Genomic DNA, 17,273 nt, shown 5'->3' with positions numbered 1-17,273 from the left:
GAGCAACTGGGACAGCTGTGGACATCTGCAGCCGTTGCTTTAAGAGCAGTAAATGCTGTATGGTTAGAACAAGAAAATAAGTTGCCCGTTTTGTCCTTTGTGCTGGAAGTCTGTTGCCCAAATGCTATTGCTCCTGAAGGAATCCAGCGCAGACAAAGCTGAGACAACCCAGAGCCCCTCTCCCCCCTCCCATTATTCGGTACGCACTTCTCTTCCCGCTAGCTCACAGTTCTGACAATGCAGGGGAAAAGAGAAAGAATGGCAGAGGGAAGCAGAGCACAGCTGTGCGTTGCAGAATCTCTCCATATTCATTTGCCAAATAAAGCCAGGACTCAAAAAGACAACGAAGATGCATTAGGACTACACCAAATCCACGCCTCTGAGCAGCGAGGGGCTCTCTAACAATGCATTCAAGCAACAGATAGAGATTTACCTTCAAAATGCAGGCCATGTTCTTTCTCTATCCTTCCTACCAAAGAGCTGCAGGATTCTACTTTGTGAGCAGCAGTTCCAGTGTCAGGCAAGAGGCTGGCAGAGCTGCAGAACTGCTAGAGCCTACATTCCTGTAGATCCAAACGAAGGTAGCACGCATCCAGGATCCGTTAGTCATATTAGTCTTTTTACGCCCCGTTCGTTCCACCCATCAGCTCCTGCCACTGGCTGGGAGCCAGCCCAGCACCTCCCCTCCGTCACATGACCGAGTTTGATTCATGGCTCCAGAGTGTGTTTTCCTGAGCTGCGGGACGTACGAGCAGCAGTCTGTGGCTTGCGGGGGCTCTGCGATGCCCGCAAGCCGAGCTGCGTGTTCGTAATTGATCCCTGTGCAGCCCTGCCGGTGTGCTCAGGGGATGGCTGCTGACAGTCGGGCACCGAGGTCCAAACTCCCTCTGGTTTGGGGGCTGTAAAAATCCTTATGCTGCTTGTTAGAGTGCGGTGCTGTGTTATGTTCAGCCCTTTTCACTGTACAGCAGGCTTCCGTTTGTCTAGATTGCTGCCCTATGGGAAATAATCATTACCAGCAAGCAGCCCAAATGTCCCACCAGACGTGTTTGCGGTGTGCTGTGCACGGCTTTTTAGTGAAGAGCTGGCATCCGTCACAGGGAATGAAAGCTTGGGTTCATTTGTGAGGGTTTTTGCTTGTGCAACTTTCTTTGGACTTTCTTAAGATAAGGCAGTGGGGTAAAGTGCAGATGAATAAATTCAGCTGTTGAAGAAATCTTTCACTTTACATAATATTCTCATCAAATTCAAATTCTTCTCTTACATAACATACTCTGTATATCATAAAGCCTTTACTTGATATTTGTCACTTCTCCTGCAGTCTCTTTCTCTCCTTTTGACACCTTCTCAGCACTTCTCATTACTTCATCTTGGAACCCTTTGCATTTTCTGTACTTGGCACCTTCCCTGTATTCCTTTTGTGCCACATTGCTTCACTCCTGCTGCTTTGGTACCAAAAGCTCTCTGGCTGCCTTAATAAATTCCTTGTAGTGGGTGTCTTTATCCGGTCTGCAGCAGCTCAGGTACCTGTTTCCATGCAGGCAGTATCCTGCAGCTCATGTAAAGGAGCCATTTACCTCAATGGCTGGGAGCCAGAAGGGCTTGGTGCTGGGCTGCACATTTAACAGCCAACACTGTTCCCAGCCTGGAAGCCTCTCCTATCCAGGTGCAATCCCTCAAGTAAGGAGGTTGAAACTAAAGGATCTAGATGTCCTCATTTGTATGCAGGGGCAAATCCTCCCTGAGAGCGGAGCAGAAAGGGCCTGGGGGGATTTCTCCTGCTCACACTCCTTGGCTGCTGTGCATTTCCAGAGAAAATGCCAGTGTGTGTTCGGCCTTTGCAAAGTGCTGTGCTCTTACACAGGTCCTGCAAACTCCTCAGCACCTCTCACCCCTGGAAATCCATTTCCTTGTTCAGTTACAGACACAGGCTGAAGCTCTTGAGCTGAAAACTGTAGTATTGCTGGGAAGACTGATGAAAAATAACTTAATGAAGTTTCTATCTGTATTAACTAACATGAGGAAACATCAAAATGACAAGTCAGTGGAAGAACGTGGTAAAAAAGGGATTTACAACATTTTCTATTAGAGGCTACCACCAACCAGTGTTAGATCATTCTGGATAGCAGTTTATGTGTATTTAAGTACTTGTTCTTCATAAGGAGTTCTGTAACAAAGCTCTGTTTCTTACTGAATAAGATAAACAAATAATTAATTCTTTCCTGAATAAAAAATAACTGCCTATTTTTCTCTCCAGCAGTCAAGAATCTTGTTTCCCTTGGAGTGAAACTATTCTTATTACCTGTGAGATGACATGAAAGAAGTTTTCATCTAAGGCAAATGAAAAATATTCCACCCCCTTCCCACCACCATCCACCACACCAGCTCTATAAAGAATACAAGGAATGAGGCTGGAGAGAAGCCGTCCTGAAAAGGTCAGCCATTTCAACATGTCCAAAGCATTGAGGGATTTCCAGTGAATTATATTCCTCAGAGAAAGGCAGAGGCATGGGTAGTTGTCTTGTTTTAAGTATCTCTGATATGCTTTGATTCTAAACATCACATCATACAAAATATGGTGAACTTTAACTTTTAGACTTTTTGTAAATTGATATTTATCTTAAAAATACTTCATCATTAGTATGAACAGCAACAGCCATCCTTCTCTTTTTCATTCAGGTGAGATATGAGATTTCACTTTATTTTCTCCTTGGGACAAAACTGAAGGGGTGACTTGAGCTGAGATCACCACAAAGAGCAACAGAAAGTCCAGCCTTAGGCTGAGCTAATTTGACCTCAGAGAAACTACACGAGGAAAGGCATCCACCAAATGATAGAAGCAACCAGCCACTGTAAGCACATCATTCCTTGGGTGTCATGAAGTGCTTTACCTGAACTTGTGATACTCTTGAAATCAGCTTTAGGCCAAACGTAGCTCACATGAATTTCAGTCATGCTTGTAACTTCCCATCCAAAATTAACACAGCTGTTGCCTGGTGGGGATGTCAAAGGCAGTGTGAATCTGCCTTTCAAGTCTGAGTCATTGTGACAGGCCACACAAAGTCCCTACTTCTAGTGCTGAGGACAAAGACCTTTAGTTCTGGGGACAAAGACCTTTTGCATGTTTTCCATCTAGTCCAAACCCTTCTGATACATTCCTATGGTGATGTAACCTTGGGGGAAATATGATTGTGTGGGCAGCAGCCCTTTGCAATTCTAACTCTTAAAACCTAATTCTGGCATAAGGAATCAACTCTTAATGAAGCTGATTTTCCAGGTAAGAAAAAAGACTTAATCAAGCCTGACTACTTCATTTTAGAGGTGAAACTCTGCTGGATTCTGGAGTGCAGAAGCTGAGGAGAGCAGGTGGGGCTTGTTACAGCCTAAATGCTAGTGTTGCTTTTCAGAATATCCTTACAGCTTAAAGCAAGCTTGCCATGTGCACATTATTTCAATAACCAGTATATATTGCCCTGCCCAGCTTCCTTCTCAGCACAATTCCTCTGAACTTTACTCAGCTACAGGACAACCCAGGTCCATTAAAAAAAAAAGTTTTAGTCACAGAATACTTCTGCATGTCTCAGTGGCAGGAGACAAGCATTACTTGGTACCATTCCTGCCATTGGAAATTCATCTCATCACCTCACTGTTATTCAGTGTCATGGTAACAATTTGGCACAGCCACACAGCGCTTGCAGACCTTGCGTGTTCTGGTGTTCCCCCCAGCCCCATTCTAAGGCACACACACAAACTCTCAAACCAAGGCTTCCCAACTTCTTTCAGCTAAACATTCTTAAAAAAAAATAAAATCAAGTGTTGGTCTCACCTAGCAATGCATGAATATACAGAGATTAAAACACAAAGGTCTGTAGAAGTTCTTGGAAGCAGAAAAAAGCAAGCCCTACAAATCTGTAATCTTTTCAGACTGTTGACATTTTATTTTCAATGCTTGCTCATCTGAGAGCTTCAGGTTTCTGTTTTCAAAGATAGTTATTAACTAGTGACCATTTTACACTGAACCACAGATTATTGGGACTTTTTTATATAAATGAAAAATTGTATATCATCTGTTATTTGTAATTTACTTTTTTTAATTAAATGTGCTTTAACAGAAACAATGGCTTTTTTTTTTTTAATGCAGGGGGGAAAAACGCAGAACAAAACAAAAACCCCACATGTTTAGAAAAGAACAGTGCCTCTCCCAGACAGCTTTCCTCTATTCAAAACAGGCTGAACAACTCTGAAGAGTGCTGTGCCTGCTTATGCCACTAGATGTTTTGTCTGTATAAAAATAGAAGATAATCAAATGTATGAATTGCTGCAGTCTCCAGGAGAAGAAAACCCATGAGTAAATATTCTGAAGGGCGTTCAAAAGCTAAATTATGTTTTTGAAAATGCTCTGTCATTTGCAGGCAACTGCTGAATAGAGGATATGGTTGGTCCATAGGTATTTCTTGTATGTTCTTCAGTAAGGGATGGATTTGGTTTCTCCCCTATAAAGTTTGTACATTCTTTGCTGTGTTATCAATGCTTTACACTCCCACTATTTTTATGAGCTATAACTAACATCACAAAAATACTGATAGTGTTTCACACTGAGATATGGCCATGTCAGTTTATCCTCTAATAAGATTTTATCCTGGAGAGTACAGCTGGCACATAAAAGGAGTTTAGGAAAAGGAGCCAGCCAAACTTCAATCATGGCATGGAAGGCCTTAAATTGGAACACAATTTAAAAGCAGCGTTTCAGCTTAGGAGAATGCCTCCCCTTGAACTAAAGGAGCAGAGACACCCTCTCCCTTCCCAAGGCTTTATCTAATGTTTCATTGCACTTGAAAGGAAAAGCTTCAAAGTGCAGCAGAAAAGACAAATATATTTAATTCAGGAGTGAATTAATTTTGGTGCAGGGCAGGGGAAGGAAGGGTGGAATTTTACACCACTCTGAAGTAACATGGAGAGGGTCTCAACCCCAGCAGTGTCAGATCTGAGCCACCTTGTTCAGCAACATCCTACTCACATCATCAGAAAACTAGATATAAACTAGCCCTGAGTGCAACTGGTGGTCTTGTTTCAGGAAGTGATATAAATTAGCATTATTTTATCATACTATAAATCAGTCTTTAACATGGTTACAATAATTTTAGGAATAAAAAAAGTTCTCACAGATTATTTTTTTCCTGTCTCGGATATATTTTGTTCAGTTATGGCCGCAATGTTTAGACACGCAGAAAAGAATTGGATTTGTGCAACCACAAAAGTAAGCAATATTTCTCAGTAGCAGAGGTGTCATATGGGGAGTTTTACAGATGATGGTCAGAAGGTCACAAAAAACACCTATTCCTGTTTTTAAAGCTCATTCCGTACTTGATTCCTGAGTTATGAAACCAATTAAACTATACTGAAATCCAATTCTACTCCTTCCATTAAAATTCTCGCAGTGAAATTCTCCTCTTGGCAAATTTAATGTCTTACCTAGCCACAGCATGAGCAACAATAAAAGCTGCTTATAGATCTGGAATCATGAGCTTTACTCCTCTGAATCCCAATAAACTGCTACCCTACTGCCCTGTTAAAACCACACTCTCCTTGGAGCCTTCAGAGCCTCTAACCAGCCATCATGCTGTGCCCTAGTGCCAACAGACTTTGCTCCACTGGATATAAAGTGAAGAAAATATATTGTTATTGAAGTTGTTTTCAGCCATAAAGGTTGCCATAGCAAAGCGTTGCCATACTTTGAAGAGTCCACCTCAAACTATTAACATACATACTCAAGGAAAACACCTTTACATCTTTTCAAACATCTGACAAGTCTCATACAAATTTTAACAAAATTATCCCATGCAATTGTTTTAATGAACAATTTTACCAGTTTACAGCTGACAACAATCTTGCCTTCAACAGTTGTCTACACTGCTGTGTAATAGTCAACAGGAAGATAAAGAGATGCATTTATAAGGAGATCTTAAGGTGTTTAATAAATTAAAGAACTTGTCAATATTGCCTTGTTGGACCAAACAGCAACCTTGAAATCCAAGTTGCAGCACTGAACACAAGACTAAAGAAATACAGGAACTGAGCCTGAGTATACAGATCTGAGAGTTGTTTAATTTCCTGATCACACCATTCTTTCCCCAAAGGAAGTTTTGGGGTTGCAGGTGGTTTTTTGGTTTTAGGTTTGTTTGGTTTTTTTTTAGTCAGAGTAAGGAGTGAGGTTTGGGAGTTTGGGGGTTTTTTTCCATTTGTCCACCCTTTTCTAGTTCAAAAGATGAAACTTGCAAAAGATGAGTTTGAATCAGCATTACATGAATATGCTGTTTCCTACAGGATCACTGCTTCATTTACTAGGAAAAAAAATATATGGTGCATGAGAAATGCTTTTACAGAAAAGCTGCAGGAGTCTGATGATTTAAATCATTGAAAGCAGCTGTGAAGAAGTGGATTTTGAATTGTCTCTAACAGAAGTCCACTGCAATGGTCTCTGATTTAATAGCAAGGCACTGGTATTTTCCCTCATTTTCTGGACTCAGAATTTGAAACCACAAAGGCTTATTTAGCAATGCACTGGGTACTGCAGCTGCAGTTGAAGGTAATAGGAGTTACAATCTGATCCTGTTAATTGATACATAATGCTGAGTGCTCTGAAGAGAAAAAAAAAATCTTAGGCACCGATATTGGACAGCAGCATAAAAAGACACATTAATTCTTTTCCCTGTAACTTTCTTTCCTATAAAGCAGTAATAATTTTTAATGTCAAGGTGTCAATGTTACAGTGAATGCCATAAGAGTGTCCATTAGGAAATTAGGCAACCTGTCTTCAGGAACTGCTTTCACTGTCATGAAGTAACACGTGGCACAGAGCCACACTGGGGCATGGTGGAGCAAACAGAATATTGAATAGCTGCTCTCCACCTGCATCTGGCCAGAACCACCAGAACAACAACATGTTATTAATCATATAATTTTAAATTATGTGTAGAAGATAATTAGACCAATAATTAAGATATTAGATAATAAATAATTTTAAATAATTAGGGCTGCAGAGGTAATCCCATCAGCATTTTAAATTTTGAATGCTTAGGTTTCTTATTTGATATTTTTGTATCCCAAAAGTCAGAGGCACAAATTCCAGATCCTGACAGGTTACTGGCAACCCTGTCATGTACCACTGTAAAGTTTACTAACTTCCAGAACCATCCAGGATTCCCACTCCAGAGAAACCAACTCACACAAAGCAGCCACTTCTAGACCCACAGTACAGGGCACAGGCTGCCCTGACAGAGGCAGCAGCAAAGGGAAGATCCTGTCCTGTGGCACGCTCCAGTCTGGTTAATGCCAAGGGCTGAATCCACCAGGCACTGAACAAGACACAGCCTAAGCTGTCCCTGTCCCTTGGGACTGTTCTTTCTCACTTAGAAACTCAAGAAAGAATGCCTGCCACTGCTAAGCTAACTTTGAGAAGAGAAAAACCCCAACAACCTCCACGTTATTTTAAAAGTCCCAATAAATAGAAAGACTCAGAGTAAATCCATTTAACAGTCCAAATAAAGTGCATACAGTGGTTCTTGGAAAATTACAAAAGTGATGTTTGGTAATTTTGATATTTTATGACTTCTGGTGACCCTGATATTTTGCTCAAAGTTGTTTTTGAGTTTTCAAAAAGTCATTAAGGTCTCTCTTAACAGCTTCCCCGAACTGAAAGTCAAGGATTCACACATCCACTATAGCAACAAAACACTAAGATTTGGTAGTCTGACTGTTTTTAAAAAACCCTTTTTATGAGCAATGAAATCCTGCCATAGATCACTCTAAGCCAAGCAAGAGACTTTATGGACACAGTGGACTTTGGTGTAAAATATCAGGTTTTGCAAAGTTTTCACTGGAAGCAAGTTCCATATGTCCAGGAAAAGCTGATTAATATTGCTCTGTAATTACAGACTGCTTCTCAGGAGCAAAGGAATCAGAACTTGGATCCAACCAATTTGAGAACATCTAAATGAAATGTGTTCATAATGCAGATTTTTAAAATTTATGTGCATGACAAGTTAAGACCTTTCCTCCCCCTATATTTTCAAGGTGATTATCAGCATCTCATTTTTCTATGTCTGTTTTATACCATCAGGGTTAGCAGGTCACATAACAATCTATTTCTTTTGCACCAAAAGTACAAGTAATGTTGAATGTCAACATCCAGGACAGGGAAAAAAAAAGCATAGAGAGGCATACTTTAAATATAAAACATTTTGAAAAGAAAATCATTTTAATCATCCTCAGGTGGGTAACACTCCTCATTTCATTTTCCCTCAGAGACATATTACTAGAATTAGTGTTAATCTCAATAAAACTTCAGTATTTCTGCTAATCCACCAGAAAGCATCAAATTTTAAAATAGCTTGTAATTTATTATGCACAGCATAATACAGTTTTATGACTTTTTATTGTTTTTGAGACCTTATAGGATTTTTCATATCAAAATGTAGCATAATTCTTCCCATAGCTCAGTTGTCTCTTTATAATGCTGCAGTACATGATAAAGAAAATACTTTATAGCTGGAGATAAACTTACCGTGTCTGGCTTTCCATTTTCATAAAATTTACGACAGCATTTGGAGAAACTGTAGTACCCAATTTCATTGACTAAAAAAACACACATTGGTAGCTAAGATATACTTTACACCTGTTTTGGCATTTTGTATAACAGTCATGGAAGCAAGCTGTCAGGACAAGGTCCATGAAGGATTTTAAGTATTGGTTTAATTTAGATTCAGGGGTTCAGATGCAAATGGGATGCTGCTAGCAATAGAAAGTGTCAGAGCATATGGATTTCCTAGATTTTTTTTTGCATGACACCAAATGCAACAGCTACCTACAAACACAGAGTTCCTCCATTTTATTAATCTGAAATTAAGTTATCTTTTGCAGTTAAAGGCCCCTGAAGTAGATTTGCAGATCTTTGAGCTGGGATAGAGGGAGATTTTATTACATTGGACTAATCCTCTCCTTTAATTCCCTTAATGAACTATCACTCCTGAAGCAGATGCCACAGGAGAAATGGCCAGATCCACTGAACTTTGTCCAGGATGATATTTACATCCTTCCTGGTATAAATCAAAATCTTTTGAGGGTTTTCATGAGAAGGAAGAAATAAACCTGACTTGGGTGAAGTCATGAGCAACTGAGAGGCAGCTGGGTCAGAAGTTGGGTGGGAGGAAGGAGGGACAGCTCTTTCAGCTCGTAGCTCAGACATAGCCTTTGCATTCTTGGACAATTTGCTTTGCAATTTAACATTCCTGTATCTTTTCCTGATAAGAATAAAGAAAACTGCACATTGCTGTGGTCCTGTAAAAATCTTAGTCTAATATAAGAGCAGCCAGTAAAGACTTCCCTTTCTGGAAACACCAAGGCCATCACATTCTTCTGTGAACCATGCAGTTTGCTGCTGCTGCTACAGTGTGCTAAGGGCTGTAACGTTAGTAAGGTTCCAGTTGGGACTAAATGTCTTGGAATAATTAATAGATGGTGAGAATAATTAATAGATAAAGAAAAATGACAATCAGAAATTACCCTGTTGCAATTTCAAGAGCATTTCCTTCCCTCCTTCCTTCCCCTGGTTACTATTTTTAAATCCCACAAAGTGAAGCATCAGGAATTCCTCCAAGGTGACAGCAGCCCTGTACTAGAAGGGTAAAGGCACCAGGCCACTGACTGGCACAGCTCAACAGAGCAGCACCAGGGCTGGGTAAAGAGCTGACAGATTGGTGTTTAATTCTGTTTTCACAAACAGAAATGGAGACAGTTTTGCTAAAGTGAAAATCTCTTCCTTTAACATCGCTTCCCCAACAGAAGGCCTGGCTAAGTGAGAGCAAATCTGTGAATTTTCAAAGCAGTTTCTTAAACTCACTTGGGATTTTACTGACATTTACATTTCTAGAGCGTGCCCGGTTTATTTCCACCCAGCATTCAGAAGGCCATTATTTGCATCGCTGGAAGCTTTTCTTTTGCACAGTCAAAACACACACTGCTACACAAAGTGAGTTCACTGGAGGGGCAGGAGAATTCAGCTTTGAAAATATTTCAAACAGGAGCTCTGCTCTTCTTTGAACAAAGCTTTTGGAGTTTTATCATGGTATCCTGTCTCTCCTTGAGATCAGCTGCAGAAATGAGTGGGGTTCTCCCCAACCTTCCAGCTGCCCCCTCCTGCTCTCCTTGATCCTTCCTTCCCTGTCTCCAAGGCATCTCTCAGCAGCAGCAGGGATGCTGACCACAGCCAAACTAGAAAAGTATTAGAGATCACCCACACAGCACCGTGTTTGTATACCCAGGTAAATGCTGGGGAAAATACTTCTGATACAGCAAGGGGAGTTGGGTTGTTAGAGGAAATAATATCAGCTGGGGAGCAGGCAACAATCTACAAAAAGCCAACATTTCTGTTTAACTGTTTGCTTGCTGCAGTTGACAAAAATAATGACTAAACTTTCAAGAGGCAAAACAAAACTAGATCAGGATTCTGCAAGTCTGCATGGAAGAGCCTGAGAGAGAGAAAACCACAAGACAAGGCTGTAAACACACAGATCTCACCATGACACTGATGGAAATTGAAAGTTTTAAATATTTTATTTTCTATATTAATTAAATTACTATTCCAAGGAAGCATTTTCTCAAGTGTTCAACACACATTTGCAGTTCCTTTCTAAAACTGCAAAAGAATTTTCAATGATGTGTGGAAATCACTGGAAAATATTCTCTAACAAAACATGAATCTATTTACAGAAACAGTCTAAATTCACCTATTCCAAGATTAGTCAAAAAGTGTCCTTATTTTGGGTGAAATGCAAATAAACAGTATTATTATTTATCCCACTGAGAAAGAAAACTCCAATACATGCTCAAGAAGTTCCTAAATGTGCTATGAAGTAATTCACAGAAGTCAGGATCTGCTCTTAATAGTTTAGGAACTTAAGACATTAACTATAGTGGCTGATTATACTGCATGTGATGAAATCACAAAAAAAAAAAAAAACCAAACAAACAAACAAAAAAATCAAAAACAAACAAAAAAACCCCACCAAAACAAAAGAACCCACATCTCTTTGAGCCCAGATTTATATTGGCTCTTTCAGTTCTCACTTCAGGCCACAGTGTCAGTACTGGAACATCTTATTCCAAAACCAAATTATTTACACATTGAAAAAACAAGCCCCACTAGGTGGTCATGTCACCCACCCCTTTCACAGTAAGTACACGCATTTTTAGTGAGGTAAATGCAAATCAATCTAACAGCTTGCTCTGCTGGAACAGAATTCTTTCCTAGGAAAAAGTTATTTAAACATCTTCTGTGCCAAATGTGTGCTGTTGCCTGTTACTTGTGCCTGAGTGTTGAAGACATGGCTGAAAGGCAGCGCTGACTGAGCTGCAGCCTGGTTACCTGCACAGCACCAGGAAGCAGCTCCAGGAATGGTGGCAGCCACTCACTCAGACATCAAAGTACCTTCTGTGTAAGGGCCAGTAGCTTCACTAAGTGTATAGCTGGCAGGGTTGGTTATTAAAAAAAGCTATTAATTATATTATCATCAGGAGAGCCACTTGTCTTGAGCAGCAAATACCCCATTAGGAGATTATTCTGCTTTAGCCTCGAGTGTACTCCAGTTCTCATGCAGTGTTATACTTCGGGGTTTTCCATGATACAGACAGGTAACAGGATCCTTGCTTCCTTTTTATTACACACAGTACTACCAATAATCAGTTATAACTAGAACTGTTAATTTTAAAGAAAAACATGGGTATTTTCCACTTCGACCAGTATCATTCTGCAGGAGGTAAGAGAACTATGAGAGAAAAGAAGCTTTAAACCCTTTTTTCTTTTTAATTAAAAATATCTTGTTATTTGAAATACTGATAAGAATCACATAACAGAAATATTCCTAGGTGCATGTCTGACAAACTAGAAGGGTTTCTCTCTTCATCTTGGATTAGCAAATGTCACATCAGATATTCCTATGTGGACAGTGCAACCCAGAAGAAGAGAAGGATCCAAGAGCATTTGAGTTTATTAAATGATGTACACCATAATTAGCCACAGAGTGGGTACATATATATGTCTGGATTCACACAAGTATGTCTGTGGGTGTATGTATATAAAGTCCTCCTATAATTACCTTCTTTTCTGTGGCAGTAAACACACTTCATTTCTTCACACTAGCCCTCAAAATTGTTTCAGGTTATTTGTCTCACAGCCTTTAATGGCTCAGTTACCTAATGAAGTAAGAATTTAAATAGTGAACACTAAGATTTGTTTTGGAAAGTAAGAGAGAAGAAACCCTCCCAGAAGGATAATAAACAGAATTTGTAGTCAAACAGCACTCTAGCAATAAGAGAATACAAGAACAATTGTAGAGCCTGGCACTGGCAACCCCCAAGATAGATTATTTGTGATGGGGTTATGCTGTGCTATTAGACAGAGTGCTCAAATTTCTGTAGCCATGTCCTTCCTCCTGGGGGTTCAAAGGCAAACCACTGCCATGGGAGAAAAGTTAGTACATTTTGGCCAAGACTTTAGCAGAGGGCAATGAAACATAAAATAACATAGGAGAACAAACATGTTAGCATTGAGCTTTCCAATCCTCACTGAGTGCTTTTGCTTGGGAGCACGCACACAGCAGCATTCAGAGAATGCACCCTTTAAAGTGACAAATTCAAAAGGCACCCAAGCACATACACTGACCTCCATTCCCCTTCATGGTGTTTGTTTGGGCACAACAGCTCACTGCAGTTCTTAAATGCCATCCACAAGTACAACAGTGCAATTCATGGCTTGTACTTAACAGTGACTCTCCAGGTGAGAAGATTTAATTACTTTTCCGAGTCAGAGTTTTCTAACTTGCCCTCTCTAACCTTGCTGCTCTCCTCTCCTTTTCAGTGGTCTCAAGTGCAGCTTTCTGATAGCACAGAATATCTGAACTCAGCCTGATTTAGCCAGAAATTATGTATTTTTACATTTTCAAATAGCTCCACCAGTCCAGATAACAAATTGAATCAAATATTGCATTCTTATTCCTATGTTACTTGCGGCCCAACCAGATTAGTTTATTTTAAAAAAAACTCCAAACATAAAAACAATGTTTTAAAAATATTGGCATTTAATGGCATGGACCACATCATCAGTTAGATTATAAAGCAAAAACTGTCAGGGACACACTGAGGTGATCAGGATCACCTGGGCCTCTCTTGTCTTACTTTGAAATCAGTCTCAAGAGGAAGAAAAATAAAGGAGTAATAGAGATTGGGCACCCTAGGGCAAATACCAGTAGCATGTTGAATACGGGCCAAGAGCCAATCTACCATTTCTTGTTGGAATTAAATAATAGAATGGGCTTGTCTATCTGAATTTCCCCCTTCAATTAACTGTTGGAAACAACTGATGGTTTCCACTAAAGTATTCACAGTTATTAGGAGATAAACCACAAAAAATGCATGCAATTAAAATAAATAAGCTTTCATTAGTCAGAGTCATGATTCAAATTGGATCCTTCCGTTTCTGAAGAATGACTGCCTTTCCTGCAGAGCTGGGGGATACAAATCACAGCAATACCCCTGTCTGTGACTAGCCAAACATGATGCAAGATCACAGGAAGGAGGTGCCACGCCTGTGCAATTATCTAGTCTGGATCCTCCCACTAAGAAGACATTCATATTGCCTCCATATATTTTCCATTTCATTTTTCAAAATTCGCCTCAGTTAATCTATTGTGTCATTTGGACTTGATATCACTCAGTCCTGCTGTGGCAGCAGTTCATAACATACACATGAGAAAAATGAATTATCTCACTGGAATTGCTGTCCTTTGGAATTAATTATCTTTTTGTGGATACAAAAACCCTGGAAGGTTTTTTGAGAAAAATACTCTCTTTGTTTGCCCCATAGCTGATCCTCACACACCCTGATGAGTGAAATTTCAGTTGAAAATTCCTGTCCTTTTAAGGAACAGATGAGAAATAGACTGTCACTGATGAGCATTTTCAGATTTGTGATTTGTATCTTCCCCATGTTTGCCAGAGACCTTCCATGTAATTGTTCTCTGAAGCTCTGAGTTCACAAGTGACCCTTACAAGCTGATAAAAGCAAAACAAACCAAAAAGCCCTTGAGCCATTCTGGATTGACTCCATTTATAGCATACTCCCTGTAGGAAAAGAATAATCACATATGCTTATATAACTAATTGAGTTAATTCCAGATTTTCTTTCCCCAAGCTTAACACTCAGAACCTAATAGGGAAGCTTTTGACATATTTATTTCTTTAGCAAGATTACAGCCTTCACTTATTACAGCTCTTATTCTTCTCAGCAATCAAGTGACTGTTACCTGAAAGCAAAGCCTCAGACACAACCCTAACACTCCTACTGCTGAATTTCATGATCATATTTTATATCAATTCTTGTTTTTCTGTTATTTAGGGGGATTAAGCAGCCTTGAATTGACTGATATTAGTCTCCAGAGTGAAGGTGGATGAGGACAGTGATTATTGCACAAATTAACATGCTTCCATTGTACTTTCTCACTGACTCCCCCCACCCTTAACTAAAATGATGCCTTTAGCTTGCCACAGAACTCCGTAAGCCATACTCCATAAGTCTCTGAAGATCTCACACAGGCACTTTCTGTGCTCACACACTGCCAAGGGTAGATACTTACAACTCTTTTGGTAAAAATCTGTTTCATTAAAAACAAGGGGAGTTATTGCTGCCTCCTTCCTGTGTAATAGCCAGCTGCAGAACATCTGCCAGGGAAAAAGAGACATCTGCAAACCTCCAAAGAGAGCACAACAACAACCCTAGGGTGTTCTTCCACGGGGGCATCTCCATCTCACAGGCTCAGCTTGGCCACAGCAGGGTCCCAGTGGACACCAGGGAAGGAAAGGGATGCATTTGCAGGTGAGGGGTTTTAAATCATCAAGCAGGTTTCAAGCTTACCTGCTTTACCCTGGAAAGCTAAACTAGGATGGGTGTAGAAGGCACCCACACACGCCAGTGAAGCTTCAGCAGCGTCCACCTCCTCCTCCAGGAGCTTTTAATTGTTGGCTGCTGCTGGCAAAGCACTGGATGCTGCATAGAGGTCACTTAATGTCTGGGAAGCACCCAAATACTGAGGTCATAAATGCCAGGCAAGACCCTGAGGGAAAAAACCTCAGCACAGTTTCAGTGCTGCCCATCTGCCATGATGGTACTCTCTGGTCACTGCTGCAGCATCTGAAAAGCTTTTTGGCAGCACATAAAAGGGGCTTCCAACACTGACCACCTCTTCCTAAAGTTTTCCTTTGCCAAAGTCTCATAAAGGGTGCACCTTCCCACCAGATGCCAAGCACACCAAGTCAGAGCATCAATATTAAGTCAACTTCAAACTGAAACCTGGCAGTGAACCAAAGGGGAATCTGAGCTGCCTGTCTGTAGGAAAAAAAAACAACACAGCATAAAGATCCAAGGCTAGTTTACCAAGTACAGAATAAATACATGCTTTGTAAAGTTCTCCTGATTTTGTTACCTGGCTTTCCTGGCCAATACAAGGCTCTCTACCCACTGCTGCCATCCCTGGATCTTTTCATGCTGCAGCCCTTTTACCTCAGTTACAAGTTCTCCAGATCCAGCACACTCTCACATAATGCATCAGTTTCTTTAGCTAATCAGCAAAAATAGTGCTTAAATCCAGCCTAGGCCTGCAGGGAATAGAGAATTTAGATTTTCACTCCATTTTATGATTTAGGGAGCCCCTTAAAATAGAAAATACATCTAATTATTGATAGTTTCTGCACATGACATCACATTTTTGGCATGGTACAAGCATTCTATGTTTTACAGTGCTGACTGCTGTATTCTGTCAAAATATATTTGCAAAATCTCTGGAGAAAGGTGAAGGAAAAGGCTTCAACTATTCACTGGCCTTTCATTCTCTTCAGAAGAGCTGGTCCCTTTGAGAACATAATTTTCCCTTTCTTTTAGAACATCCTTCCAGTATCCCACTCAGAATGTGTTACAAGGATTATTCTATGTCAGATGAAGCATGGTAAAACACTGTTATGTGAAACAAAGCTGCTTGCTGAAACAAATAGAAAATAGACTTGCTTCTATCTTTATGCTGATTTTGTAAATCAGCATCCAGAATCAAACTGATATAAGCTACCACTTAGGCTGCTTGGAAATGTTCCAGCACATCCAAGAAGTATTGTCTTCCTGAGAACACACAGCAGCAGATGATACACAGTAAGACTAAGGCTATGCAAATAACTGATATTGCAGGTTGCTTGGGAAACACAAAAACTCATTTCCGATTAGTCAAAAATTCTCAGTTCTTGGGGGAGAAAAAAAAAAACCCTGCTCAAAACAGAAGGCAGCATTTCATACCTAAAGGTTTTAATCTTCTGAAATGTGGCTGCAGAAGGCACTAACAGAGGAAACACTTTAAATGTTTATTGTATATTCTGCAAGAGTGTCATTAACACTGTTTTTCAGAGAGACTTTAAAATGCTCTCTGTTTAAAGAGAAAAACTAGAAACCAATCAATCCGTATGCACAGATATTATTAAGTTTCCATTCAAATTGTTTATTAATGAAAGAAGATTTGCCACATGGGTTTTATATCTGCTGCATAGAATACAACACCACAATCCATATACTTGTATCCCCTGAAGAAAACTGAAATTAAACTGTGATTTTTTTTTTTCTCCTGGAGCCTTAACAGCATATTTAGCAGAACACTTTAACCCATTAATATCTGTGCCATATTGTTCTTCAAAATGGTATTTGGTTTAGAAGAAGAATCATAACCCTTCCATCTAAGGCCTGTTCATCTGTATTTCCTTGTCCTCTGGGGGTGTAGTGCACATAGTAAAGCTCTGGTGTCTTTGGTTTTGCATATATGGATCAAAATTTAAAACAAAAAAATTCATAAATTATAAATAAATAAAATAAATTATAAAGCATAAATTATATCTGTCATCCATAACTACATAAGATAATCTCAGGCCAAAAAGACGGGCTTTGACTGCCATTCCCATCACCATCCCTTAGGCATTGTAATCCATATCAAGCCCCAAAGGTTTTTAAGCATCCATAAAAGAGAGACGTATTATTTTCTACAAAGTCATTAAGAAGTTTTCTCTAGAATTCATACTTTGCAGTTCTCCATGGCTTTCATTTTACCTTTAAATAACAAACTCAGCATTATCTAACACACTGCCTCTAAAAATTCAATCAGCAGCACTTTCTTTACAGCCCATATTTAATC

The 17,273-nt window shown here is 39.8% G+C and overlaps 1 protein-coding gene across 1 annotated transcript in view; it reads right to left on the bottom strand.

Moving 5' to 3' along the window:
• ST6GALNAC3 (ST6 N-acetylgalactosaminide alpha-2,6-sialyltransferase 3) overlaps nt 1-631 on the bottom strand; it is a 213,031-nt gene extending 212,400 nt beyond the window's left edge. Inside the window, exon 1 of the mRNA XM_041421850.1 lies at nt 434-631. Within this exon, the coding sequence (XP_041277784.1) occupies nt 434-451 (18 nt within the window). The 5' untranslated portion in view covers nt 452-631. The remainder of the gene's footprint in view (nt 1-433) is intronic.
• Between the last annotated feature and the right edge of the window lie 16,642 nt (nt 632-17,273).

This window comes from Onychostruthus taczanowskii, unplaced genomic scaffold, assembly GCF_017590055.1.
Source record: "Onychostruthus taczanowskii isolate IOZ18803 unplaced genomic scaffold, ASM1759005v1 scaffold7, whole genome shotgun sequence".
Taxonomy (NCBI): Eukaryota; Metazoa; Chordata; class Aves; order Passeriformes; family Passeridae; genus Onychostruthus; species Onychostruthus taczanowskii.
Note: the sequence above shows the minus strand (reverse complement) of the source record. Positions and strands in the feature narration are given on the sequence as shown.